We start from the raw sequence: 26,338 nt of genomic DNA on the forward strand, positions 1-26,338 counted from the left end.
AGTTGGCCCTGGCTCGTGCGTGATGAAAGCCCAGGGGGATGGAGGATGCCAGGCCCGCCCCCTACTCACCAGTATAAAGCTCCGGCATCCTCTCAGCCGCCCTGAGCACCTTTCTCTTCCTTCTGCCGACTCGCTCGCTTGCTCGCTCACTCACCTCCTCCTTGGCACCATGACCACCTGCAGCCGCCAGTTCACCTCCTCCAGCTCCATGAAGGGCTCCTGTGGCATTGGTGGTGGCTCCAGCCGCATCTCCTCTGTCCTGGCCGGAGGATCCTACCGGGCTCCCAGCACCTATGGGGGCCTGCAGGTCACCTCCTCCCGCTTCTCCTCTGGGGGAGCCTGCGGGATGGGGGGCGGCTATGGCGGTGGCTTCAGCAGCAGCAGCAGCTTTGGTGGGGCCCTAGGTAGTGGCTTTGGTGGTGGCTTTGGTGGTGGCTTTGGTGGTGGCTTCGGTGGTGGCTTTGGCGGTGGTGATGGGCTCCTGGTGGGCAGTGAGAAGGTGACCATGCAGAACCTCAACGACCGCCTGGCCTCCTACCTGGACAAGGTGCGCGCCCTGGAGGAGGCCAACACCGACCTGGAGGTGAAGATCCGAGACTGGTACCAGAGGCAGCGGCCTGCTGAGACCAAAGACTACAGCCCCTACTTTAAGACCATCGAGGACCTGAGGAACAAGGTGGGTGTACTGGGCAGCAGGAGGAACCATTCCAGTTACCTCCCTCTGAGCATAGTAGAGGCCTTAGGCCATGAGCAGCTTTAGATTTGTAGACAGGACAAACTTTCACCCCAGATATCTTCATCGGAGGTCCTGGACACCCCAAACAGAGCTGGTGAGTGAGAAGAGGGTCTCCCCTCCCCCACCTTGCTCATACCTTTCTGGGCTCCAGTCTTCAGACTGTGTGAGACCCGTGTTTCCTACCCTTACATTTTGCAAAGGAAGAAGTTGAAGCTTTGAGAGGTCATGTGACCTGCTGAAGAGCAAAGTCATGGCAGAGCCCAGATGATAGCCCTCGCACCCCACCTTCTAGTATAGTACAGGAGGCAGCTACCTGTTCTCCAGCGCAGGGGAGGAGCGAGGCTGTAACGGGACGAGGCTAGACACCCAAACCGCTCATTAGCTCATTAGTCTGAGCTGTGGCTGCTGCCGCCCATGAGCCTTGGCACCGTGTGACCTCTCTATAGTCAGGCGGGGATTAAAAAACCCACAGCCTTCAATCATGGTCCACATATGTGCCCTGCCCAATAGGAAGCCTGGTGGGCTTGTGCCATCTGCCTCCAGTTCCCCTCTACCCACCCCCTTAAACCCTTCTTGCTGAACCTGCTTGGCTCTGGTGCCTTGCACAGATTAAGGACAATTGAGGGAAGGATCATCATCCAGCTTGGGGTTCCATCTAATTTCTTTTTATTCCCCTGCTTCCTTTTTTTCTAATCCTCTGTGCTAGTTGGGTCTCATCTCTTGGTAAAATCCCACTTGAGGTCCCATGCCCTGTGGACTTGAAACGGAATGTGTGTGCTGCCGAGGGCTGGCAGGGCGGCTTATGCCAAGAGGAGAATCCAGAGCATGAAGAGGGTCTAGGGAGCGGAGGGGGGAACTCAAGCCCTGAGACCTGCCTTAGGTTTTGTGACAAGTCAGTGACAGCACGGGGACCAGAACCTCAGTGATTTTGATTCTAGGGCCAGACTCTTTCCACCTCCTCTGATGATCATGAGCCAGTTTTGGGCCAAAGCCTGATTACTTGGGGTTGCCCTTTAGACCACTATGATAAAGACTTTTGGGGAGGAAGGGGACCAGGCAAGGGTAGGAGAGTAAAGGCCAATGTAGGCTGCAGTGACCTCTGACTACGGATGGATGTCCATCTGAAAAATGACCTGTTCCCTTCCTATTCTGCAGATCCTCACAGCCACTGTGGACAATGCCAATGTCCTCCTGCAGATTGACAATGCCCGCCTGGCTGCTGATGACTTCCGCACCAAGTGAGTTTGCAGTGGTGGCTCAGAATGTCCAATCTTCCCAGGGTGGGGTATTTTTGGATCAGTGTTTCCTAAACACAGTTGACTAGTGCCCGTGGGGCACTTGTAAAAGTACGAGACTCCTGGGCCCCACCCTTGGAATTTTGGTTCAGTTATTTGTAATAGGTTGCCTGGGTGATTCTGATCCACAGCCAGGTTCAGGAAGCACGGTTTCAGGGAGAGGAAGGAACTCCCTCTTTCCCACCTACCCCTGAAGTGCAGCAGATAATTATATTTGGAAGCTCTGAGTCTTATTTGTTGACTGAAGTTAGAAGCACCTCTCTCCCCGAATTCTGCAGCATAATGAACTGTCTTATTCCCAGGATCCCAGGAATTTTCAGATCTGAGCAATCAATGGGCACTGTGTCTAAGATTGGCTTTCTAAACCACCCACCGGGTGCCAGCTCTGGGAAGAAGCTGCAGGGAAAGAGAACAAAGCTCTCAGTGTGACCAGGATGGGTACCTCATTCCTTTTCTTTTGGGTCATTCTAGGTATGAGACAGAGATGAACCTTCGCGTGAGCGTGGAGGCCGACATCAATGGCCTGCGCAGGGTGCTGGATGAGCTGACCCTGGCCAGAGCTGACCTGGAGATGCAGATCGAGAGCCTGAAGGAGGAGCTGGCCTACCTCAAGAAGAACCATGAAGAGGTGGGAGCTGAATGGAAAATCCAGCTTTAGGGAATGGCTGGAGAGAAGAGATGGAATTGAGATGATGGGAGGGCAAGGTTCAGGTGACCTGGGCCTAGAGACCCCCAATCAGCAGCTGTCATGAGGCTTCTGACTGTGAACTCTTCTCTGGTTTTTCAGGAGATGAATTCTATGAGAGGCCAGGTGGGCGGAGATGTCAATGTGGAGATGGACGCAGCCCCTGGTGTGGACCTGAGCCGTATCCTGAACGAGATGCGCGACCAGTACGAGAAGATGGCGGAGAAGAACCGCAAGGATGCCGAGGAATGGTTCTTCACCAAGGTGGGTGTCATTTGGAGAGGAAGGGACCCAGACCTCCAGCCTTCTGAGGCCTTCTGGTGCGAATATTGTTCTCTTTTCTGCAGACAGAGGAGCTGAACCGCGAAGTGGCCACCAACAGCGAGCTGGTGCAGAGCGGCAAGAGCGAGATCTCCGAGCTCCGGCGCACCGTACAGAACCTGGAGATCGAACTGCAGTCCCAGCTCAGCATGGTAGGAATGCTGCAGGCATGGGGTGGGCACAAGATGACAGAGAGGGAATGGCCATCCTCAATGATCCCTGATCCTCTTTCCCTTCCTCACAGAAAGCATCCCTGGAGAACAGCCTGGAGGAGACCAAAGGCCGCTACTGCATGCAGCTGGCCCAGATCCAGGAGATGATTGGCAGCGTGGAGGAGCAGCTGGCACAGCTGCGCTGCGAGATGGAGCAGCAGAATCAGGAGTACAAGATCCTGCTGGACGTGAAGACGCGGCTGGAGCAGGAGATCGCCACCTACCGCCGCCTGCTGGAGGGCGAGGATGCCCAGTGAGTGCCCAGCCCTTCCCCTAGTTCGCGCCCCTATAGTTCACTACCACCCCGCACAGTGTCTAATGGTCTTTCTCCTTTGTCTTCACAGCCTCTCCTCCTCCCAGTTCTCTTCTGGCTCTCAGTCATCCAGAGATGGTAAGACCTTCCTTTTCATCAAACCTGGGCTCAAGACCACTCCAGGTCCCCGAGCAGGTCTAGGGCATAGATTAAGAGCTTCTCAAAGGGTGGAGCTATAGTGTTCTTACCCAGTATCTGTTAAGAATCCATTTGGGTAGAAGAGGTCATTTTCTAACCCTCTTAGGGCTAGCAGCCTTGACTCCTATCTTATAATTCTCCCACCCTATGTCCAGGCAGACCCCATGGTTATGTGGTCAGCACCATGGACAGCAAACAAGTCTCCTTCCATCCAAAACCAGTCGATTGGGGTCTATTTGGACTGAACTAGCTGGGTCTGAATTATTAGGGAGCCTCAATCTGAGGACACAGACTCTGTCAATGACCTTAAGGAACCCTAGTCTGAAACGATTGGATGGTATCAGTGCTTAGTCAACAGCAGTGAGTGAATGAATGATCAGGGGAGAGGGCAGTAGGGAGATAGTTCATGTAAGTCCCAACTTCTTGGCCTCTCCACTCCTGATTTGTCCACTGCCTCTTCACCTCTGCTAATGCCCTATCTCCTTCTTCCTCAGTGACCTCCTCCAGTCGTCAGATCCGCACCAAGGTCATGGATGTGCACGATGGCAAGGTGGTGTCCACCCACGAGCAGGTCCTTCGCACCAAGAACTGAGGCTGCTCAGCATGGCTCAGGCCTAGGAAGCCCCCCCATGTGGACACAGATCCACCTGAAGATGCCTTCTCCTGCCCTCCAAACACGTCACAACACACTTTACCCCTGACCCCTCCTGGCAATCAATAAAGCTTCTTTATCTGAGTTGCATAATTCCTGCCTTTGCCTGGTCATTGTTGGGAGTGGGGGTGGGAAGAAGGCAGGGGAAGCATTTCTTTGGAACCCGTCCTAGCACCTGGCTGTGGCCTCTGGGACTGGGAGAAAGGGCCTGGGGGTGGACTGGGCTCAGGTCCCAGAATGGCTTTCACCATCTCAGAAGATAGCGATAGATGTGTGTACCAGGTCATATGTGGTAATCTCCCAGGGCACAGGGGGACATTCAGTCTTTCATTTGTTCATTTATCTACCAGATATCTGGTGCTTTTAGGTGCTGGGCACTGTGCGTGGTCAAGGATTCTTAGCATTTTTTTGTGATTGAGGATTCTCTTGAGAATATATTAGAAACTACAGATATTTTCCCTATACCACAACTTCAGAGAAGCACAAACATTTGCCTACAGTTTATGGGGTTCTGGGTTCCCCAAAGCTCCTCAATAGAGGCCCATGAACTCAAGATAAAGACTTAAGCTCTACTGAGGGGTTTATCTCCTTGCTCTGGAATGAATCCTCCAGGACCAGGTCTAATCCTGCCAATACTTAGTTGACCTAGGTCAAGTTAATCACCACCTTGAAGCCTCAGTTTCCACATCTGTAAAAGGAAATAAAGGTAGTACTTTATTTCCTTTTACATATGTGGATGAGTGGCGCATGCCTGTCATCCCAGCGGCTCAGGAAGCTGAGGCCGGAGGAGCACAAACTCAAAGCCAGCCTCAGCCATTTAGCAAGGTCCTAAGCAACTTAGCAAGACCCTGTCTTAAAATAAAAAATAAAAGAGGCTAGGGTTGTGGCTCAGTGTTTAAGCATCTCTGGGGCCAATCCCTAATACCCAAACACAAACAGACAACAAATATAATTACTACCTTGTGGGCTCGTTGTGACTCAGGATTGGTTTGTGAGCATGCGCCTCTAGCGCAGCACCTGGCACCGTACAGGCTGAAGCCTGGCTGTGTGATACCAGGTGGTGACTATCCATTTGTGATGAGGACATCTTTGGAGGCTTTAGGAATGGCCTGACTGGTCTCTAACCCTGACTGGGTTCTGAATTAGCTCTGTGACCTAGTAGAGTCTGAGCCTCAGTGTCTTCACTTACGCAATGGAGAGGGTGAACCTGGCTTCTTGGGGTTGGTAGACAATCCAGTGAAAAAAATGCACAGTTGAGAGCTAGGGTGGTAGGCAGGGGAGCATCTTTCGCTTCTTGGAGGGGGGTTGGAAACTGGGAAGGGGAGCAACCTGACCTGAGTGATTGGTGGAGATTCCTGGAGTGGGCGGGGCTCACTGCCCCAGGCTAGGAAAGCCCTGACTGGTCCTGTGTCATTTCAACAGCTCATTCATTTGGCCTTGTGAAGGAAACTTTTAGGGGGAGTCAAGAATTGGGTGGGACTGGAGAAAGGCCTAAGTCTGGGAGAGGGGACGAAAAAAAAACCTGTGCTTTGGAATCAGACATCTTGCATTGGAGTCTGGGCTCCTATGCTGCTCAGGCTAAAAGAGTCTGGGCAAGACGCTGAACCCACATTCCTTTTCACAAAGTGGGGAACACACACCTTTGCTACAGAAGGCTGATGGAGGATTAAATGATCTCATAAGCGAGGTTGGCATCGCGTCTGGCACATGGCCATCACTCTATACATGGTAGCGTAAGAGGGTGAGTTATTGGCAAAAGGAATGAAGTTATGTTGGCTTCTCTTGTCCAGACCGACGCGTCAGGAGAGAGAAGACTGCTTTGTGTTCCTGAAACTCTGGGATGTCTTTTTACCTGAGTTCTGGCATCAAGAAGGGTTGAACTGGGGCGATCCTTTGGGGAAGGGCGGGCTGTCCTGGGGCTGAAGGAGGAACATGGGACAACTGAGGGAGGAGGAAGGCTGTGGGGAGCTTCCTCAGAGACTGGGATGGATGGGGTTTCAGTCCTTGGAGTGATACAACCTTAATGGAGGGGGGCTTTATGATACCCCTAGGGATGCTGGGCAATGAGCCTCCTACTCAAATGGAGCATGGACTCTGGGGAGTGGTCTACATTTGAGAACTCACATGAGCTTGGACAGAGAGAAAAGCATAGCAATAATCACCAGTGGGGACCAAAGCCTAGAACACTCTGGGCGGTACAGGAATCCCATGCTTTCTAGGGGTGTCATATGAAAGTCTTCACTCTCCAAGGAGGTCTGCTTTAGAGAAATAGGGGAAGGTGAGATTTCTGAGACCTGAGTGTGGTGGGGTGGGCTTGAGTGTGCTTGAGTGTTGCCATTGCTGTTTGAAGGGAATACCCAGGAAGTGTGGACTTCAGGGCAAAGATGGCGCCACAGGCCACCTGGCTGGAAGCAGGCTCTGAACTGGGAGGGGAGGAAGTCAGACAGTGGGCTTAGGGTGGTGGTCTCCTCCTGTACTCTCAGGCCTGAGAGGAAGAGGGCAGACATGGCAGCTGTCCTGGTATCTCACATGGACTCCCCTCTCCTCTGGGGTTCCCATCTCCATAATCCAGTGGACCGGGTAGAGCCAACATTTGAGTCCTGCTTGTGATTAGTGCTCTTGTCCATAGGGCCTGCAGGCTGCCCATCCAACTCAGGATCTGGGCCCTGTCTGGCCATCAGAATAAGACAAGAAAAGTGACTCGATAGCACCGTCTAGTGGAGGCAGGAGGGCTTGCTACAGAGTCCCGGGAGGGTCAGATGACTCCTCTGGCTCCATATCCTTCTAATGTAATCTGGGAGGAGTGATTGTCTCTCTACCTTGGCAGAAGGCAGAATAGGGCAGTGCTAAGAGAGCCGCTGAGATCATTCCTACAACCTCTTCATCTTCAGGAGACTGGCCTGCTCCAAGTCACATACACCAAAAGTGACCAAGTCACCATGATCCTCCAATATTTCTGTATCTTCCACGGCCCTCATCTGGCATAGGTTCTTGATCTTAATGGAGGTCCAACAGAGGAATGGAGTAATAATAAGCAAGACAGCAAGAACCCAAGTCTATCCAGATGGTCCAGGGGATGTCAGAGTAGATAGGAAAATGTCCCACTGGGTGCTGGACTCAGGCCAGCAGTTTATCATGAGATCAGAACTCTTTTTTTGTTCCAAAATCCTTGGCTTGATCTAACCCATTGCCCTTTAGCCACACTGGGCTTCTGCCCTTGAGGTCTCATAGCTCCTTCCCACCTCAGGACATTTGCATATACTTTTGTCCTCCCCTCCTCTCTTTTTCTTTCTTCTGGGTCATTCCTACTCAATTGTCTCTCAAGAAGACTGTCTCTGATCCCCCGAAACCATGCCACATCCTTTATAATGTGTGCCCCAATTTTCCATTAATAGTGCTCATGTCAGTTTTGAATTGGACAATGATTTTGGGGGGAGGTCTGTTTTGTCCTGTAACTGTCCAGGAAGATTGGGGGAATTCTTCATCACTTTTTCCTCAGCTCTCATTACAGTGCCTGGTGCGAGATGATGCTGGATAAAGGATGAATCCAGTGAGAAAACTGGTTCAGAGAGGGGAAGCCACTTTCTCCAAATCAGTGGAAGAATCTGGTTTTAGACTCAAGCCACTTTGGTCTGGTGAGGGTCTCTCTAGGTGGGGTGGTGGCAGGTGACTATTGTATGAGAAAGAATCAGCGTTGATAGACAGGTAAGTGCAGACACTTCCAGCCCGGCGCCAGTGGGCAGTGACGGCAGCTCAGGGAGGGTGGGCCCAAGCACCAGGAGAGGAGCCATGACTCATGCCTGTGCTCATCTCGTGATGACTCAGGGCCTTCCCTGGGCTCCACCTGGAGCTCAATGACAGACGGTGGTGGGGAGCAAGTGTGTGTGCATGCACAGAGAGGGGGGCAGGTGGATACAGGCAAGGAGCTGGGCTTCTATATGGCAGGAGCAAGCCTGTTCTTGTTCTTCCTCCAGTCCCCATACCCTCAAAGGAGGATCCTTGCAGATGCCATCAATGTTTGGTTCCCTCTCTGGCCTTCTGTCTGCCTCTCTGGGTCCTCACGGTCCCTCATCTCTGCTCCACACACCTTCTGAGGGCTGCAGCTGTACTTGGGGTGCTGACACTGTGGTCCCAAGGTGCAGTCTTGCACCTGAGCTGCAGAGAGCAGTGCTCATTCTCAATGGGACTCAGATGCCAGGGGCCCCTGAGTTATGTGGGCTCCATCCCTTGTTCACTCTTTGGAGGGTTCCCCCAGGAGGTGGGGCTTGGAGGGCAGATCTTGAACCCTGGGAGGATAAAAGCATGAGCATGTCACAGGGTCACTCATTGGGTAAGGCTGTGGGCCTGCTCATCTCTGGCCCCACTTTGCCCGGTCCGTTCCCTATGCCAGGCAGAGAAGGGAAAAGATGGTACCAAATTGCAACAGCAGCAGGAGCTCCTACCTGGACTGCAGATGAGATCCGGCATGGCCAGCTCCTCTTTGTATTGGAAGCAGAGCCTGAGGTTCAGGGGAGGCAGGATGGGGAGGAACATGGATGTGGGAAGAGGGCAGATAGGAGGAGGAGGAGGAGGATGATGTGGTGAGGCTGCCGGCTCACGGGTAGTAGTGGGGCTTCATCCAGAGACCCCTCCACCCCACCTGCAGTATGTTTATGCCCACTGACAGCTCACCAGGAAGGGCCTTCCCCGTGAGGAAACAGAGGCCAAGGCCATGGGGCGTAGGGAGCGGGCACTGGCAAGTGGTACCTCTCTGGCTGGGGAGCTGCTGCTCTCCTCACTACACTATTCCTAGAGGCACCACGGGAAGGACCAGGCAGTGAGGGCAGAGGCCCTGGGGCCAACATGCAGGGATAGCCCAATGTGGAGGAAAGGCCTGTGCCTTCTCGTACTCACAGGAGGGAGGGTAGTGACTAAGGACCACTCAATCCAGGCAGAGAACTGGCCAGATAGGTTCAACATTCAGGGAGGGCCAGATTGGATGGCTGAGCTGGAGGAGATGGACGGTCAAGTCCTCCCTGACTGGCCCCTGGTGATGGGGGTGGGACAGGGCCAGCTGCTGTGATCCCCATGAGCAGCTCAACCTCTTGGGCAGCTGGGGTGGGATTCTGAGGGCAGAGCCCCCTGTCTGGGCTGAGTGAGGCTTGAGGGCAGGGCTGGAGGGTGGGAAGGAGAGGGGGCAACTGAGGCATTGGTTCGTTTAGCACGAGGGCTGGAAAGGCGCCATCTGTCACCAGAGCCATCTGGGCAGCAGTGTCGCAGCTTAGAGCTTCCGGTCAGTCAGGCAGGATGCCCCCAAAGAATGCACTTAACTAGAACAGAGTGGGGTTGCTGAAGCACGGCCCTGCGGGCTGTCCTCCAGCTGCCAACCTCTGCTCAGTCCCCAGGGCCTGGGGTTTACATCCCAATTAGTGAGGGCATCAGCACGGGGAGGGCGAAGGGGTAGGAAAGCAGCAGAAGGTGATCCAGGTCCTGGTCCCAGCAGGGCGAGGGGCTTTCCAGGCCTCAGACCACATTGCAGGAAGATCTTGGGCTTCCCAGTGGAGCCTGACAGGAACCTGGAGAAAGGCGTAGAAAGTAGTCGGGACCCGCTATGGTGCTGCACACCTGGAATCCCAGCTTCTTGAGAGGCTCAGACAGGGGGATCCCAAGTTCGAGGCCAGCCTCAGCAACATCGTGAGACCCTGTCTCAGAATAAAAAATAAAAAAACAAAACAAGACTGAGGATGCATGAGTATGTAGCTCAGTGGTGGCGTGACCCTGGGTTCAATCCCCAATACTGAGGGTGGCGGGAAGGAAGTAGAAAGGTTATCAATGCACTCCCCACTAATCTTGGTCTATGAGGTTCCCACACGTTAGGCGTTCCCCAATTCACACATGGATTACGCCTCTATATTCTCTGTTCTTCCTACTTACTTTTTTATTCCTCAGTTAATGAATTTTGTATCGCCCATTTACATACTTGTTGAACACATTTTGGTAAATTAGTTCAACTTTAATTTCAGCAAATACATTTATAAAGGAAACCCTCCTCGTCTGTCTGGTTTTGAGCTCTCTTTCAGCTCTCAGCAGCTCTCTGGAACAATCAGTTATCTTTCCTTCATCCCATATATGTTGGGATCCTACTTGGACCAGACATGGTGTTGGACACTGGGGTAAGTTCAAGATGAGCAGGCACAGGCTGAAGGGAGCCCTGCCTTCCGGGGGAGGTGCCATGGGGACATAGTATGAAAGACAAAGTGACCCAGAGTGGGAGAGCTCAGAAAGCCTTCATGGAGGAGGAGGCACACAAGGGGGTGGTTGAAGGTGAACTGGAGTTGTAGTTTGCTTTTTTTCTTTCATTTTACATTTTTAAAATTTGCTCTAACTAGTTACACATGACAGTAGAATGCACTTTGGCACATTATACATAAATGGAGTATGAAGTAAAATCAAGAATCAATAAATGTGATGGATTCAAACTAAAAATCTTCCCAGCAAAGGAAACAATCAATCATGTGAAGAGAGAGCCTACAGAATGGGACATGCACCTCAGAGAGAGCATACATTTCCAGGGTATATGAAGAGCTCAAAAACTTAGCACCAAAAAAAAAAAAATCAATTAACTCAATGAATAAATGGGCTAAGGAACTGAACAGAGCTTCACAGAAGAACAAATACAATTGATCAACAAATATATGAAAAAATGTTCAATATTTCTAGCAATTAGAGAAATGCAAATCAAAACTACTCTGAGATTTCATCTCACTCCAGTCAGAATGGCAACAAACAATCAAGCATACAAGCAACAATAAGTGTTGGTGAGGATCAGGGGGAAAAGGTACGCTCATACATTACTGTGTGGTGCATTCTCTGAGTTCTGAAGGGCATTTGCGGAACACTGTGGTTTGGTAGGGAGTTGGGGGCCGGGAGAGATGGGGAAGGAATGGAAAGATTGGAGATGGGCCTTGAGTGCCAGGAACATGGGCCATGTCTTGGGGCAAAGGGAAGTCAGGAGAGTGATAGAGTCAGAAATGGGTTGGAAAGGTCATCCTGGCGGCTATGCAGAAGGAGCAGGGGACAAGGGAGAGGTGAAACCCATGGCTAAGGATCAGGGGAGGGCAGAGTTGCCAATAATCAGAGACAGTTTACTATTTCTTGAGAGTTTCTCACGTGCCCTTCTGGGAAATGGGCAGATTATTAGTACAATTATTATTGTAGAGGAGGGGACTGAGGCACAGCGTGGTTAAATAACTAATCAAAGTCACCCAAGAGGGAGTCAGGATGGAACTCGGGTGGTCCGGCACAGTGGCCCGCAGCCTTCTTTACCACTCTCTTCTGGCTTTGGTGACCAGAATGAGTGTCTGAGTTTCTTCTAGAAGCAAGGTTAGCTAGCATCTTTGTATCCTGTTCTTCCCAGGGCTCAGAATCCAAGGTCAAATTCCATCCCCAGGGCTGGGCCCTGCAAAAGGACCCGGACAGTCGGGCCACTGGTTTTACTGCTCAAAGGTCAGCGAGCGTGAGCAACACTTTCCTCTCCCAGGCCTCAATGTGAAGGCTGCACTTTCTTCTGGAGGGCCCTGGCAGACACATTGCTCGGTGCCTCTCTCCATCTGTTAGCCACTTGTCCCTTCAGCAAACTGGAGTCTCCTGAGGTCAGAACTCTGTCTTTCCTGTCAACCTTGAGGACTCACGAGGGCAGAAGCTGAGCTTCCTGCTCACATTGGACAGGGCCATGCCTCCCCCACCCTCTATGATCAAGCTTGTACCCCATTCCCAGCTCAGTCCCCAGTGGGCACCAGTGGAAGTGGAGGAGGGCTGCAGACCATGACAGTCATCCACGGGGGAGATGACTCCACACCAAGGAGCTTCTATCCCAGAAGGGCTAAGTCTCAGACCCGCTGTCAGGGTCAGCCAGACACGACTCTAGGAAATAGGTCACCCCCTTGGCAGCAGAGCTGATTTATGGTGCCCTTGACAGCCTAATATCACCAAATTACCCCACACAATGGAGAGAGGCTGGGTCGCCGACAGGCAGTCACCGAGGGACGCTGAGCCTGGGGCAGCGGGGCTGCTCCCGAATCCCAGACCTCCTCTGAGTCTATTGGGGGGAGGCTGGCACAGACGGAGGGCACACCCAGGGGTGCCACCTTCGGTTGGTAGTATAAGTAAGTGGCCCTGGGGCCAGCTCTGTACCAGCCGTACTCCTGCGACGGCTTCCTCCCCACGAGCTACAGGCAGTGCCATGAGTTGCAGACAGTTCTCTTCGTCCTTCTGGAGCCGGGGCAGCTGCGGGGGCCGCGGGGGCAGCGGGGGCAGCATGCGTTCCTCCTTCAGTCGCTTCAGCTCCTCGGGGGGCAGTGGAGGAGGGGGCCGATTCAGCTCTTCCAGTAGCTATGGTGGGGGGATCTCAGGGGCCTGTGGGAGAGGAGGTGGTGGTGGATTTGGCTCCAGCTATGGTGGAGTATCTGGGGGTGGCTTCAGCGCTGGGAGCTCTATCAGTAGCTTTGGAGGAGGTTCCAGAGGTTTTGGTGGCGGTGCCGGAGGAGGCTTTGGTGGCTCTGGGGGCTTTGGAGGCGGCTATGGTGGGTCTGGGGGCTTTGGAGGTGGCTTTGGTGGCGGTGCTGGAGGCGGCGATGGTGGCATTCTGACTACGGATGAGAAGACCACCATGCAGTACCTCAATTCGCGGCTGGCCTCCTATTTGGATAAGGTGCGGTCACTAGAGGATGAAAATGCTACCCTGGAAAAGAAGATCCAGGAATGGTACAGGAATCAGGGGCCCAGGGTCTTCCAGAAGGACTACTCTCCTTACTATGACACCATCAACGATCTCAAGAACCAGGTAGGAGCAGGAAACGATCTCTGATCCCTCTTTCCTCACTTGATCTTCTCAAAAGGTTAAGATGCTAGACTTGAAGCTTAGACTATAGCCAGGCACCCATCTTTTGGAAACATTAAACTTACATCAGAAACAAACTTGTGTTTGGTTCCTGAAGGGCCCTCGGGCTGGGATGCTGGCTTGTGCTCTGGATTCTTGTCTCCACTTCTTCAAGTTTCAGAGTTTGGGAAGAGCAAGAGGGAGGCCTGGATTCACAGACAAGGCTGAGACTGGATGTGGAGTCTTCTTCTGGCCTAGTCTTGAGTCGTTACTATCCCTCCCTTCCTACTTCTCTTGGGCTCCCATAGAAGTCTCTCTCAATGTTCTCAGGTTTTATGGAACTCAGCTACACATGCTAGTTGTTCAAGTGATAGAAAGGATCTTGAATTCTGGGGATGGAACCCATCTATCCAACCATCCATCCATTCATCCATCCACATGTCCATATACTATGTCCATATTTATTCATCCTCTCAATTCAGTGAGCGACTACTCTCAGTGTTGCAATGGGCTGATATAGTAACGTATCAGACAGCCTCTGCCCCCGGGGAGATCACAGTTTAGTTCGCCACTGTTCTCACCCATTCCTTTTACCTTTTAGACCTTACTTTTATCTGCTTACTTTTATACCTTCATGCATCTGCACCAAGCAATGCACATGCTGTTTTTTCCTATCCCAAACCTCTTCCATCTATTATTCATGTGCAGGAAGCTCAGCTCCTGCCCTCGTGAGTCCTCAAGGTTGACAGGAAAGACAGAGCTCTGACCTCAGGAGACTCCAGTTTGCTGAAGGGACAAGTGGCTAACAGATGGAGAGAGGCACCAAGCATCTGCACATGCTGTTTTTTCCTATCCCAAACCTCTTCCATCTATTTATTCATGTGCAGTCTTACCCAATCTTCAGGTTCTAATTCAGTTGCCTTCTCCTTTTTTTTTTTTAAAGAGAGAGAGAGAGAGAGAGAGAATTTTTTTAATATTTATTTTTTAGTTTTCGGTGGACACAACATCTTTGTTTGTATGTGGTGCTGAGGATCGAACCCCGGGCCATATGCATGCCAGGCGAGCGCGCTACCGCTTGAGCCACACCCCCAGCCTGCCTTCTCCTTTCTAAAGTCTTTCTTGGTTTTCCATAGCCACAGCCATGCTTCCTTTCCTTGAACTCTTTTAGGACACTTTGGACTTTGTAGTTGGTGGTGGGCTCCTTAGGGAGAGTCATTGATTTCTAAAGCCAACTTGCAGCCGGTGCAGTAGATCTTTCAATGTTTGCTGAATGAATGAATGAATGAAGGCCACGCTGAACACGTTTGCTGAAGGGCGTGAGGGGTCTGTGCTATGTACCAGCTGTTGGAAACTCCCTTGCCTCTTGAACATCTTCTAGGATGGGATTCTCCCCTCCTGTGCCTTTGTCTGGCCGCTTTCTCTTCCACTAGTGAGTCATAGCAAGGCAGCAAGGTTTCATGCCACCTTCTCTTTTTAAAGATTGTGCACCTGACAGTGGGCACCAACAAAACTCTCCTGGACATTGACAACACGCGCATGACACTGGATGACTACAGGATGAAGTGAGTCCTGTCCTCTTTTCCCCTTTCCTTGTCATCAATTCTTCCTCCCTCTCTGGTACTCTGGAGGTCCCTCTAGGGCCTGGTGTCCTCTTGATCATACTCCTGACTGGTCTGCAGGTTTGAGATGGAGCAGACCGTGCGGCAAGGGGTGGATGCTGACATCAACGGGCTGCAGAAGGTGCTGGAGGGTCTGAACATGGAGAAGTCTGACCTGGAGATGCAGCTCGACTCTCTGCAGGAGGAGCTGTCCTCCCTCAAGAAGAATCATCAGGATGTAGGTTCCTGCTGCTATGGCTTAATTGGGACAACAGGAGGGGCTTTGGAGGATTGTCTGAGAGATACTGCCTCCCTCACTCTTGATGAGGACACTCCCAACTCCCTCCTTAGCACTACCCACGTTAGTGGCTGGGCTTTGACTTCACCATCATGTCCCTTTTGGGAACTCCGAGGAGAAGAGCAGGAGAGAGCTGAAAAGTGGTGGAAGGAATCCCACCTGCTGACCTCATTTCTCCTTCTTCCCTGGCAGGAGATGTCACAGCTGACCGGGCAGAATGGTGGGGACGTCAACGTGGAAATAAACGTTGCTCCTGGCATCGATCTCACCCAAACCCTCAACAACATGCGCCAGGAATATGAGCAGCTCATTTCAAAGAACCGTAAGGAAATTGAGCAACAATATGAGACCCAGGTGAGCAGAGTGGGTTAGCTGTTCAAACTTCTACCCCACCATCCATAGACCCCTCCACTCCCCCACCCATGGCTCCCTTCTCCCATCCCCCCATCCTCTTATCTTTACAACTCTCCATGCAGCTGTCATCCATCCACCTTCCAGTGGATGTCATTCATTATCTTCAATCACTGCACACAGACCCAATTGCAGAGTAGCTTCTCGGTGCCAAGTTTTACAGGAAGTGCTGATGTTTCAGAGACGAACCAAATAAGATTGTTTCTGAGAAACTCAGAGTTTATTAGTGTGCATGAATGAAAGCAGAGCATAGACAATGGACGATATTGCTGCGTGACACAGATTCTATTAGAGGGATACAGCTTGTCTCCCATATGGCACTGAGTTCTCTGATGGCTCCCTTCCTCCCTGGGTCTCCAAAGCTTAGCATAGGAATTAACATACGTAGCCATGGTCTGTGGTGTGTGTGTGTGTGTGTGTGTGTGTGTGTGTTTGAAAGGTAGGAGGAAATAAGATTAGAAAGGTGACTTGGGGACATAGTATGAAGGACTTTGAAGCCTTGCTGAGAAGGAATATCATGTGGTGAGAACTGGACAACTCTGACTAGAGGGACCCAGAACTCAGAACAACCTGTCTTTCCCTTTGGCTCAGCCTTGGTCTTGGATGTGAAGATCCTGCTAGGTGAGGCAGAATCTTGACTACTGAGGCTCTTAGCCCTGCCTGGTCCTAACTGAGTCTTTGGGTTTGCAGATGAGCCATCTTGAACAGGAGGTGACAAATAGTAGCCAAGAGATTGAGACCAACACAAAGGAGGTGAACCAGCTCCGGCACAGTGTCCAGGAGTTGGAGATCGAGCTGCAGGCTCAGCTCAGCATGGTTGGTGTCCTGCTGTAAACTCTGTGCTAGGCTGGGGCACAGGACAGTTTTGCATGATCCCCAGGAGTGGGATGGAGAGGGGATACGATGTGTGCACTCTCCTCGAGCCTCCTCTTGCTTCCTAGAAATCTGCCCTGGAGAAGTCCTTGGAAGACACCAAGAACCGCTACTGTGGCCAGCTGCAGCAGATCCAGGAGCAAATCAGTAACGTGGAGAACCAGCTTGCCGAGATCCGGGCAGAACTTGAGTGTCAGAATCAGGAATACAGCATTCTGCTCAGCGTCAAGATGAGGCTGGAGCAGGAAATTTCAACCTATCGCAATCTCCTTGAAGGCGGCCAGGAAGACTTGTAGGTCCCCTGGATTCTGTAGAAGCCCCAGGACTATCTGGGCCTCTGATACTACTTCCATTCCACTGGATAGAGGCGGCTAGGGAAGTTCTTGTATGCAAAGATCTGAGGGGCTGAGGGTTTCTTCATTCTGTGGGGGCGACTTCAGGATACTTGGGCTTTAGGAACAAGGATGGTGACAATGAAAGAAGGGGTTGCCTTATGCTCTGAGGAGGGGGACAGTACTATTATCCTATTTGGAGGATCTTTCCTCCCAGCTGTTGTGCCAGCTCCGTCTCTTTCTCACAGAAAGGAAAAATTAATAGGATTCACATTTGGGTCTTGACTGTCCAGGTGTATTTATTTATTTTTTTTGTACTGGGGATTGAACTCAGAGACACTTAAACACTGAGACACATCCTTAGCCCTTTTAATTAAAAAAATTTATTTTGAGGAAGGGTCTCACTAAGTTGCTTAGGGCCTCGCTAAATTGCTGAGGCTGACTTTGAACTTGCAATCCTCTTGCTTCAGTCTCTTGAGTTGCTGGCCAGGTCTATCTTTCCATATGTATGTGGGGCCTACTCATTTTATCTCTTTTCTTTCTCAGTGAATCATCTGGAGCTGGACGAATTGGCTTTGGAAGTGGTAAAGGAAGACAAAGAGGAAGTGGAGGCAGCTATGGAGGAGGAAGTGGAGGCAGCTACGGAGGAGGAAGTGGAGGCAGCTATGGAGGAGGCAGTGGAGGCAGTTATGGTGGAGGCAGTGGAGGCAGCTATGGAGGAGGAAGTGGAGGCAGCTATGGAGGAGGAAGTGGAGGCAGCCATGGAGGAGGAAGTGGAGGCAGCTATGGTGGAGGGAGTAGTTCTGGAGGAGGAAGTGGAGGCAGCCATGGTGGAGGAAGTAGTTCTGGAGGAGGAATTGGGGGTGGCTATGGTGGAGGAAGTGGGTCCAGGGGAGGAAGCGGGGGTAGCTATGGAGGAGGAAGTAGCTCTGGAGGAGGAAGTGGAGGTGGCTATGGAGGAGGAAGTAGCTCTGGAGGAGGAATTGGAGGTAGCTATGGAGGAGGAAGTAGTTCTGGAGGAGGAAGTGGATCCAGGGGAGGAAGTGGAAGACCATCCCAGTCCCAGTCTTCCTCCTCAAAATCTGGTGACTGTGATGACACACAAGGTAAGGGATAATTCTAGGTTGTGGGTGGTGCTGGGGATTGAACTCGGGGCCTTGTGTATGCTAGGCAGTCACTCCTTTTTGTGTACCTTTGAACCTCTCTGGGGAGTACATGTTCTGAACAGAACTAGATTTTAGGGGGATCTTTGTTGAGGTGCTATAGACCTATCCTTGTTCTGAATTTATCATTGAACTAGGTTAGGATCAAATCTACGTATGGCCAGAGTCTCAGTAATAGAGATGGGAGTAAGGAGATGGGTTGAAAATTGTGCATTATCATATATATTTTCCAGTATTCCCTATTATTATCCTTATTTTAAGGAAAATGAGGCTTAGAGAGAGCAAGTAATTTACTCAAGGTCATAAATTTGGTGAGTGAGCCACTCAGCTCTGTGAAGCTCCACAGTCAGGACTTTCTACCACAATGAGGGAGGGGAGACCTGGATCAGCAATGATTCAAATGGAAAGGAGATCCAGGGGTTGGAGTCAGTGGTCATCTCTACAAACATTAACCCAATGCAATTGCTAAAAGGAGCATTAATGAATGTGATAATCTAAATTTAAGAATGTCATGCAGGTGAGGTGGTGTCAAGTCGGGGAAAATTTCTCTACTCCTACACATTGAATTTTTTTCAAGTAAAGATTTAATATGAAATTGTGGTAAAAGGCTGGCCAACATGACTTGGAATGCTTAGCTCAGAGAAGCCTTACGGCACCTGGCAACTGTTCCCTGTAGTGTATCTGGTGTTTTTTTTGTGTGTGTCCAGTGGCACTGCAGGGCCATGGATGGACATCTAGGTGTGAGGCCAGGGTGATTTTTGCTTCAATATCCAGAGTTTGCTAACAGAGGTGTGGGGTGGTGCCCAGCCTCAGAGATGGAGAGAATCTGCCAGGGTTGCTGCAGCAGAGATTCAGAATTAGATGGGACCACAGATTGGGTGACCCCTTGGTCCTTCCATCTCAGGGTTCTCTGGCTTTTTGAGCTACAGGCTTCTTGCTTGCAGTTCCCTCAACTTCCTCCAAGCCCCTGTTTGAAGTCCTCTCTTCTTGTTTCCATCTCTCCACAGAACACCAGATGCGATACTAGAGCCCTAGTCAACTTACTCTGCCCAGCCACAGCTGACCGTCCTTCAGAGGGACAGACCCTGGATGAAGCCTGCTCACTACATCTTGACCTCAGGACTCGTTGGCAACAAGCCCCAGTGTCCATTTGGGACTGTTCATTGTGCCTCTGGCTCTCCATTCTCTCTCTCCCCTGCTGGGCTTTGATGATCTCAGGGTTGAGGACACCTCCCTTCCTCTGCGGTAGCCTGGGGGTGACCCCACTCCCTTCCTGATCCTGACTTCCAAATAAAGCTTTCCTACTGCAAATCAAACTTGGACTTTGACTCGTTGGTGTATTAGGATTAGATAGGAATGGAGGTGCATTTCAATCCATTCTTAAAAAGTGTAGGTTAACTTTTGTTTACTACCAGGCAACATGCATTTTAGTGGCTTAAAATAACCATTTATTTGGCTCATGATTTTGCTTTTGGAGATTTAGACTGGGCTGTCCCATTTTCCTTTATGCATCTGTGATCAACGGTCAGGCCGCTAAGTGGCTCTACCTCTAGGGTTGGTGGAAGCTGATAGGGGCAATGGGGATGAATGAGCCATGTGACTGTCACCCTCCATGCAGGTAGCCTGAGCCAGTGTTACTAGACAATGAGAAGAAGCATGCAAGACCTCTTGAGGCTTAGGGTAGGGCAGTCACTTTTATTGTAAGCTGTAACCTAGTCCAGATTCAAGAAGAGCAGGCGCAATAGACTTCTCTTGAGGTAAGGAGCTACAAGGTCACACGGAGAAGGGCATGGATGTAGGGAGGGTAATGATTAAGGCCATTTTTGGCAAACAATCTACCATGGTCCATTAGAAGGTCATGTGTTGGTTGTGGAGGAAACAAGACAAAAATAATTTGGTTTATGCTTTGGAAGATTTCACTGATGGTGAAAAATATAAGCATAAATAAGATGCTCCTAGTTAAAAAACATCCTGTAAGATTGTCCAAGGATTCTGATTGGGCCTGATAGTAAAAATTCCTTTTCATAGAGAGGGACAAAATTTTGCATAAGTATCTACAGTCTTGACAGGTCTTGGCAGAGACAGCTGGTTTCGGCTCCCCTTGGTGTCCCTGTGGCTCACAGGCTGGGACCAGAGTCAAGAGTCTGTGAGCAGAGTTGGTGCACCTGCTTATTCTCAGGTCCCCCGTGGGGCTCCTCAGGCCTCATTCTCACTCTCTGCAGAGTCTCTCAATGCAATCCCTCCAGGAGGGCAGCTTCACAGTAGCTGAACTCCTTCCATGATGGATCTGTGGTCCCAAGACATATGTCCTAAATGGGAAAGAGTGAAGAAGAAGCTGTTTTGCTTTATCACCTGAACTTGGAAGCCACCCATGTTACTTTTGGTGTAGTCACAGGCCTGACTAGATTCAGGGCCAGGGAACATAAACCTTATGGTAGGTGAATTCTCAGATAATCCCCCAAAACTCCTGGCTCAGGTATATACACACTTCCTTATAGTTATTAAACACTAACCTATTTGGTACTGTGAAGGTATTTTGGTAATTAAGATCTCAAATGTGTTGACCTTAAGAAAGAAACTATCTGTGGGCCTGACTTAACATAGGGGCCCTTTAACAGCAGGGAATTTTCTCAGGATGATCATAGAAGAAGTCAGAATTTTGAAGCATGAAATTTCAATGCTGGTCGAAGAGGCAGGGGGCCGTGTAGCAAGCAATGGGGATGGTCTCTTGCTGACCACAATAAAAAGGCCACCACAGTTCTGCAGCTACAAGGAACCAAAGTTGTTCAAGAACTAGCGTTTGGAACAGATTGTCCCTCAGAGTCTCCAGATGGGACCTTACCTTGACTTAAGCTTTTTGATACTCGGCGTAGAGAACCCAGTCACACCGGCTGACATGTCAGATAGTAATAGAAGAACTGTTTAAAATTGCTAAGTTCACAGTGATCTGTTAGGCAAAAATAGAAAACCAATACAGACCCCATTTCCCTCACATACAGACACTATCTTGAGGAGAAAATATACATAGACATATACAGATGAAGGCATGTCAATGTCATGTGGAAGAACAGCATGTGCAATGGAACACGTTGATGTGGCCGTCTTTGGGAAACAACAACTTGCCACAGGGTAGCTCAGATCTTTGGGGGTGGGTATTGGGAGGGAACACTTAAGGCACTAAGGGCACAGGAGCCCAGAAGATGTAAGATCCTGAGGTTTATGGAAGTGGGAGGAGAATGGTGTCTCTGGGTCTAAGGCAGCTCCAGCAAGATGCTTTAGCAGTGAGTTTGTGACCCTTTCTCTAGTGCTCCACCTCAGCTTTTGAAAGATGCTCCATTTCCCCTTGTTTGTGTATTTCTAAATAGCCAGAATATAGACTGTGTCCTCTGGACTCACAGTCGGGGGATGAGAGAATGGATTCCACGTGACAATTCCACTCTAACATTCTGGTCCTCCTAAGTGGTCAGATTCCTTCCTCTTTATTACAACAAGCATTTTCTGGAAACAGCTTTATTTTGAATAGCACACCATTGAGTTCAATTTCTGTTACCCAACAGAGTCAACATTGAGATCTACTCCTAGATAACAAGCCAGCAGTTGAACTTCCAGTGTCTGCTGAAGGCCTCCATCTTGGTTATTTTAGCTGGGTAAAAAATTCGCATTAATTCCCGGCTTCACATTTCCACTGATATAGATTAGCAACATCTTGAATTTTCTCTGGTGTGGAAGCCTTTTTCTCCAAGCTTTGGCTTTGTAATTGACCACTATCCCAGGTATATAGTATCTAGCTTATTTATCATTTGGAGGCAATAAAGGGAGGTAGAGGAGGTAGAGGAGCACATGGAGATAATTTGTAGCTGAATTAAACTCTCTAATATATTCTTGTTCCAATTCTGTGGGGGCCCCTCTTTCCTGATTGATGACCTAAATTTTATATGAGACGCTTGGCAAGATTGGGGTTTCAATTGATGTTGTAACTCAGAGAATTGAATTCTGAGTGTATAAGCTGCTTCAGCTTTGCAACTGCAAGAAATAGATCTTCTTGTCTAATTGTCGAAAATCCCTGGTCTTCTGACTGCCCACAGAGTCAAATATTAGACTTCAAAGCATATTAGTCTTTCTCCAAGGTCTCCAATAGTTAGAAGAAACTAGCCAACTCCTATTTTATTAGTATATCATGGGTTTCTAGAATCCTTTGAATAAATAAATAAATAAATAAATAAATAAATGTGTGTGTGTGTGTGTGTGTGTGTGTTTATTATAAGGCATTCAATCCAGGCAGTAGTGGAACATGTTCATAATCCCAGCTACTTGGGAGGCTGAGGGAGGAGTATCACAAGTTCAAGTCCAGTCTGAGTAACTTAGCAAGACATTGCCTCAAAATAAAATAAAAAAGCAGAAAGGTTAGGTATATGAATCAGTGGGAGAGTGCTTGCCCACCATGTGTGAGGCTCTGGGTTCAATTCCTAATACTTCTCCCCGCCAAAAAACCCCTCCCATTTAAAAAAATTATTTGTTCTTTTTAGTTATACATGACAGTAGAATGTATTTTGACATATTATACATACATGGAGTATAACTTTCCATTCTTGTGGTTGTACATGATGTGGAGTTAAACTGGTCATGTGTTCATACATAAACTTAGGAAAGTTATGTCCAGTTCATTTTACTATCTTTCCTATTCCCATCCCCCCTACCTTCCCCTCTTTCCCCTTTGTCTAATCCAATGAACTTCTATTCTCCCCCTCCCTTATTGTGTGTTAGCATCTGCATATCAGAAAGAACATTTAGTCTTTCCGTTTTTTGGGATTGGCTTCTTTCACTTAGCATAGTCTCCAGTTCCATCCATTTACTGGCAAATGCCATAATTTTATTCTTTTTATGGCTTAGTAATATTCCTTTCTGTATATGTACCACTTTTTCTTTGTCCATTCATCTGTTGAAGGGCACCTAGGTTGGTTCCACAGCTTAGCTGTTGTGAATTGAGCTGTTATAAACATTTGACTTGGCCGCATCACTATAGTATTCTCATTTTAAGTCCTTTGGGTATATGCCAAGGAGTGAGATAACTCCTCAATTCCAAGTTTTCTGAGCAATCTCTACACTGCTTTCCAGAGTGGTTACACCAATTTGCAGTCCCACCAGAAACATATGAGTGTACCTTTATCTCCACATCCTTGCCCACATTTATTGTTATTTGTATTCTTGATAATTGCCATTCTGACTGGAGTGAGATGAAATCTCAGTGTAGTTTTTTTTTTAATTTTTTTTTTAGTTGTAGATGAACACACAGTATCTTTATTTATTTTTATGTGGTGCTGAGGATTAAACCCAGTGCCTCATACATGTGAGCCAAGCACTTTACCACTGAGCTACAGCCCCAGCCCCTCAGTGTAGTTTTAATTTGCATTTCTCTAATTGCTAGAGATGTTGAACATGTTTTCATATATTTGTTGACCATTTGTATTTCTTCTGTGAAGTGTCTGTTCAGTTCCCTTGCCCATTTATTAATTGAGTTACTTGATTTTTCTGTGTTAGGTTTTTTTTTTTTGAGTTCTTTATATATCCTGGAGATTAATGCTCTGAGATGCAGGTGGTAAAGATTTTCTCCCATTCTGTAGGCTCTCTCTTCACGTTCTTGATTATTTCCTTTGCTATGAAGAAGCTTTATAGTTTAATACCATCCTATTTATTAATTCTTGATTTTACTTCTTGCCCTTTGGAATTCTTATCCCATATTTTGAGACTTTGGTTCCTAAGCTGACTTGATGAAGAGTTGGGTCTATTTATTCTTCTAGTTAGGCACCCCCATCCCATATTTTGCCTTCCATCAGGCCAGATAACCAATCTGATTCTCATATCAGTCATTCAACAACCTTTATTGGATAATTATTTATTAAGTACCTTAATTGTCAGATACTCTTCTAGGTGAACAGAAGAGGAAAAGATCTTGCCTGTATAGAACTTACACTGTAGGTAAGAGGAGGGAAAAAAATAAACAATAAATGTAGTAAATAAATAAATAATGTCTTTGAAGGTGATATGTGATATGTGTTGGGAGTAGTAAGGGGACTTGAGTGCTGTGGTGGGATGGGGGTGAAGCAAGAAATCCCCAAACCCATGAGAGAGAGTCAAATTTGATTTTGACTCAATGGGTTGGCCAAGGTCAGGATCACTAAGTCACATAAGCATTGACTTGACCGAGTGAGGGAGGCAGTTAAGCAGGTGTGTGGTCCATCACTCCAGACTCAGGGAGGTGTGTAAGGTGAGACCCATTTGGCATGTTCAAAGAAGAGTAAAGAGTGAGGCCAATGTTGCCAGAGCACAGTGAGAGAAAAACTCAGTGCTGGAAGATGAGGCCAGGGAGGAAAGGGGTGGGCTAGATTACACAGGGCACTCTGAGGAGCCTGGCTTTACACTCGGGGAACCACGAAGCACAGCTAGAGGCAGATGGCTCCAAGATGGCGGATACTTGAAGATACAAGGAGCCTGGAGGTTTGAGCTCACTCACTGCTTGGAAGAGGACTTTCTGGAGAGCCGTCCAACCAGGAACAACGACATAAGCCATTGACATTTGTGACCAAGGCACACATGTTTGTGATGTGAAGCCAGTGAGATTTTGAGGTTGTTACAGCGTCTGGCGTTGATGACCATGACCAACAAATGGGTTTTGGAGCAGAGGAGTGACACACTGTTTGAGAAGAGGCCAAGGGGCTACATGTAGAAGCCCCGATTGTAATCAGAGGGAGAAAGTCCAGGGTGAGACCTGGGTGTTCAGAGTGGCGAGGATCAGAGGTGGTTGGATTCTGGCCATAATCTGAAGGAAGAGCCATCAAGACTTCTTGGAGGACTGCACATTGTAGAAGACAGAGAGGGTCAAGGAGGTCTCCGAGTCTTGTCTGAGCAACTGGAGGAGAAGAGATGTCATCACTGATATTGGAAGGCTGGGAGTGGAGGTGGTTGTGTGTCTAATAGATGTAAATTCATCAGCTTTGGATGTGATGAACTTACCTCTGTTAGACACTCAAGCAGAGATGCCTTCGAGGTCTCATCAGCAATCACTCCTGCTGCCAAATCCTTTAACCATTTGGAGTTTTACTTGCAAAGAAAGATTAGCATCCAGGCTCTGAAGCCGGTTTACTAAAATTGTTAGGCAAGTCTTAGGTTCTTTGGACCCTCTCCCGGAGAACAAGGCTTGAAGGCTGCACAGCATGGCGGGAGGCCCACCCTCGGTGCCGTCTGCAGGAACAAGTCCCACTTGATGCTATCACTTCCAGCATGGCTGCTTCTAGAAGCTGGATGTCTCTGTGGTCATTCCTGCTGGAATGTTTGCATGGGGCGCCTACTTCTTCAGAACGTTAGCTCCCAGCTTGCAGGCTTATGTGATGTGTTTGGCTGGGGGAGCCTGCCATGCACCTGTGCTCCTTCTAGAAGGTTCATTGATGGCTTCTTTATGAGGACGGCACAGATACCAGATGGAGATTCTTTTTCAGAGGAGCCGAGTGACTAAGAACAACAGTCTACAAGAGAAAGGGGCAAGAATTAACAAACCTTTACATTCATTGAGCACTTACTATGTGCCAGGTGCTGTGCTAATTACATATATTCCTTTATTTAGTCTTTACAGTAACTTCATGGTGCCGTTCATATTTTCATTGTGTACATGAGGAAACTTGTTCAGTGTCTTTTTGACTTGCCAAAAAGATCACGTAGCCCTTAAGTAGAGGAGCCAGGATTTGAATCTAGGAAGCCTGACCCACTAAACCTGGGATTATTATGCTCATTTTACAGATGAGGAAACTGTAGCTCTGAGAGGTTAAGTAACTTGTCCAAGGTCATGTAGCTTATAAGAGATCAAGCCCATTCTCAGTTGCATTTGGCCTATTTCCAGAGCTGATGCTTTTCTCCCTGCCCTTTGTGGTCTCAAGCAATTATTGAGTCTCCAGTGAACATGGAAGCAGGCAACTCCTAGAAATAGAAGCTTGCCAACATTACCTTATGTGGGAAGGAATGACTGTACAGAGTGCTGAGAATAAGGCTGGTGACCTTGCACAGACGGATCATTTCCTGAGACCTCCGTTTCCCCCATCCCTAGAAGACCCTGGATCTGCATTTCAGAGGGGAAGAGTGGATGAATGGGCAAATAGCAGAGGAATGGGAGCAACAGCTGGAGGGTCCCTGAAAATCCTCTTGGCTCCAACATCCTAGTATTCTGTCACTCGTAAATCTTGAGGGCTTTGATCTCCAGAGTCTCCTCCCTTGTTGAGGCCGCTGTTCTCTTGGCCTCAGGCTCTGATGCTCTTTTCCCAAGGAGAGTTCAAGGAAATAAACCCAGTAGCACCTCAGTCTCAGGGACATGCCAGTCTCCCCTGAACTCTGGCCAAACCTAGCCAAATACGAACCCTTTCCTCTGTTCCACCCAGCATGACTGAGGCGCAGTGGATGTCGTCAGAG

General features: G+C 49.1%; 2 protein-coding genes across 3 annotated transcripts; both read left to right on the forward strand.

Moving 5' to 3' along the window:
• The first annotated feature begins 99 nt into the window (after nucleotides 1–99).
• LOC107150594 (keratin, type I cytoskeletal 14) lies at nucleotides 100–26,015 on the forward strand. Of its 2 annotated transcripts, XM_048791510.1 has the most exons (11): nucleotides 135–676; nucleotides 1,892–1,974; nucleotides 2,503–2,659; nucleotides 2,819–2,980; nucleotides 3,064–3,189; nucleotides 3,282–3,502; nucleotides 3,594–3,640; nucleotides 4,616–4,623; nucleotides 6,085–6,093; nucleotides 19,740–19,746; nucleotides 26,003–26,015. In XM_048791510.1, coding segments are annotated over exons 1-11 (1,329 nt in total). In that variant the 5' UTR covers nucleotides 135–169; the 3' UTR covers nucleotides 26,005–26,015. The 2 variants fall into 2 exon arrangements, with proteins under 2 accessions (XP_015351217.1, XP_048647467.1); XM_015495731.2 differs by lacking the exons at nucleotides 4,616–4,623; nucleotides 6,085–6,093; nucleotides 19,740–19,746; nucleotides 26,003–26,015 and adding an exon at nucleotides 4,195–4,445 and having other exon boundaries at nucleotides 100–676.
• On the forward strand, nucleotides 12,574–18,911 carry Krt9 (keratin 9). Its single transcript, XM_015495830.1, has 8 exons — nucleotides 12,574–13,173; nucleotides 14,689–14,771; nucleotides 14,889–15,045; nucleotides 15,298–15,459; nucleotides 16,207–16,332; nucleotides 16,458–16,681; nucleotides 17,268–17,827; nucleotides 18,892–18,911. The coding sequence occupies exons 1-8, from the start codon at nucleotides 12,574–12,576 to the stop codon at nucleotides 18,909–18,911; spliced, it is 1,932 nt and encodes a 643-aa protein (XP_015351316.1).
• Nucleotides 26,016–26,338: the final 323 nt, after the last annotated feature.

Source organism: Marmota marmota, unplaced genomic scaffold (genome assembly GCF_001458135.2).
Source record: "Marmota marmota marmota unplaced genomic scaffold, marMar, whole genome shotgun sequence".
Classification (NCBI taxonomy): Eukaryota; Metazoa; Chordata; class Mammalia; order Rodentia; family Sciuridae; genus Marmota; species Marmota marmota.

Coding starts and splice junctions, on each gene's coding strand:
- Krt9 (XM_015495830.1), top strand. CDS start 12,574: ATGAGTTGCAGACAGTTCTCTTCGTCCTTCTGGAGCCGGGGCAGCTGC. Junction 14,772..14,888: donor CTGGATGACTACAGGATGAA/GTGAGTCCTGTC, acceptor ACTGGTCTGCAG/GTTTGAGATGGAGCAGACCG. Junction 17,828..18,891: donor TGACTGTGATGACACACAAG/GTAAGGGATAAT, acceptor ATCTCTCCACAG/AACACCAGATGCGATACTAG.
- LOC107150594 (XM_015495731.2), top strand. CDS start 170: ATGACCACCTGCAGCCGCCAGTTCACCTCCTCCAGCTCCATGAAGGGC. Junction 3,503..3,593: donor CTGGAGGGCGAGGATGCCCA/GTGAGTGCCCAG, acceptor TTGTCTTCACAG/CCTCTCCTCCTCCCAGTTCT. Junction 3,641..4,194: donor CTCTCAGTCATCCAGAGATG/GTAAGACCTTCC, acceptor CTTCTTCCTCAG/TGACCTCCTCCAGTCGTCAG.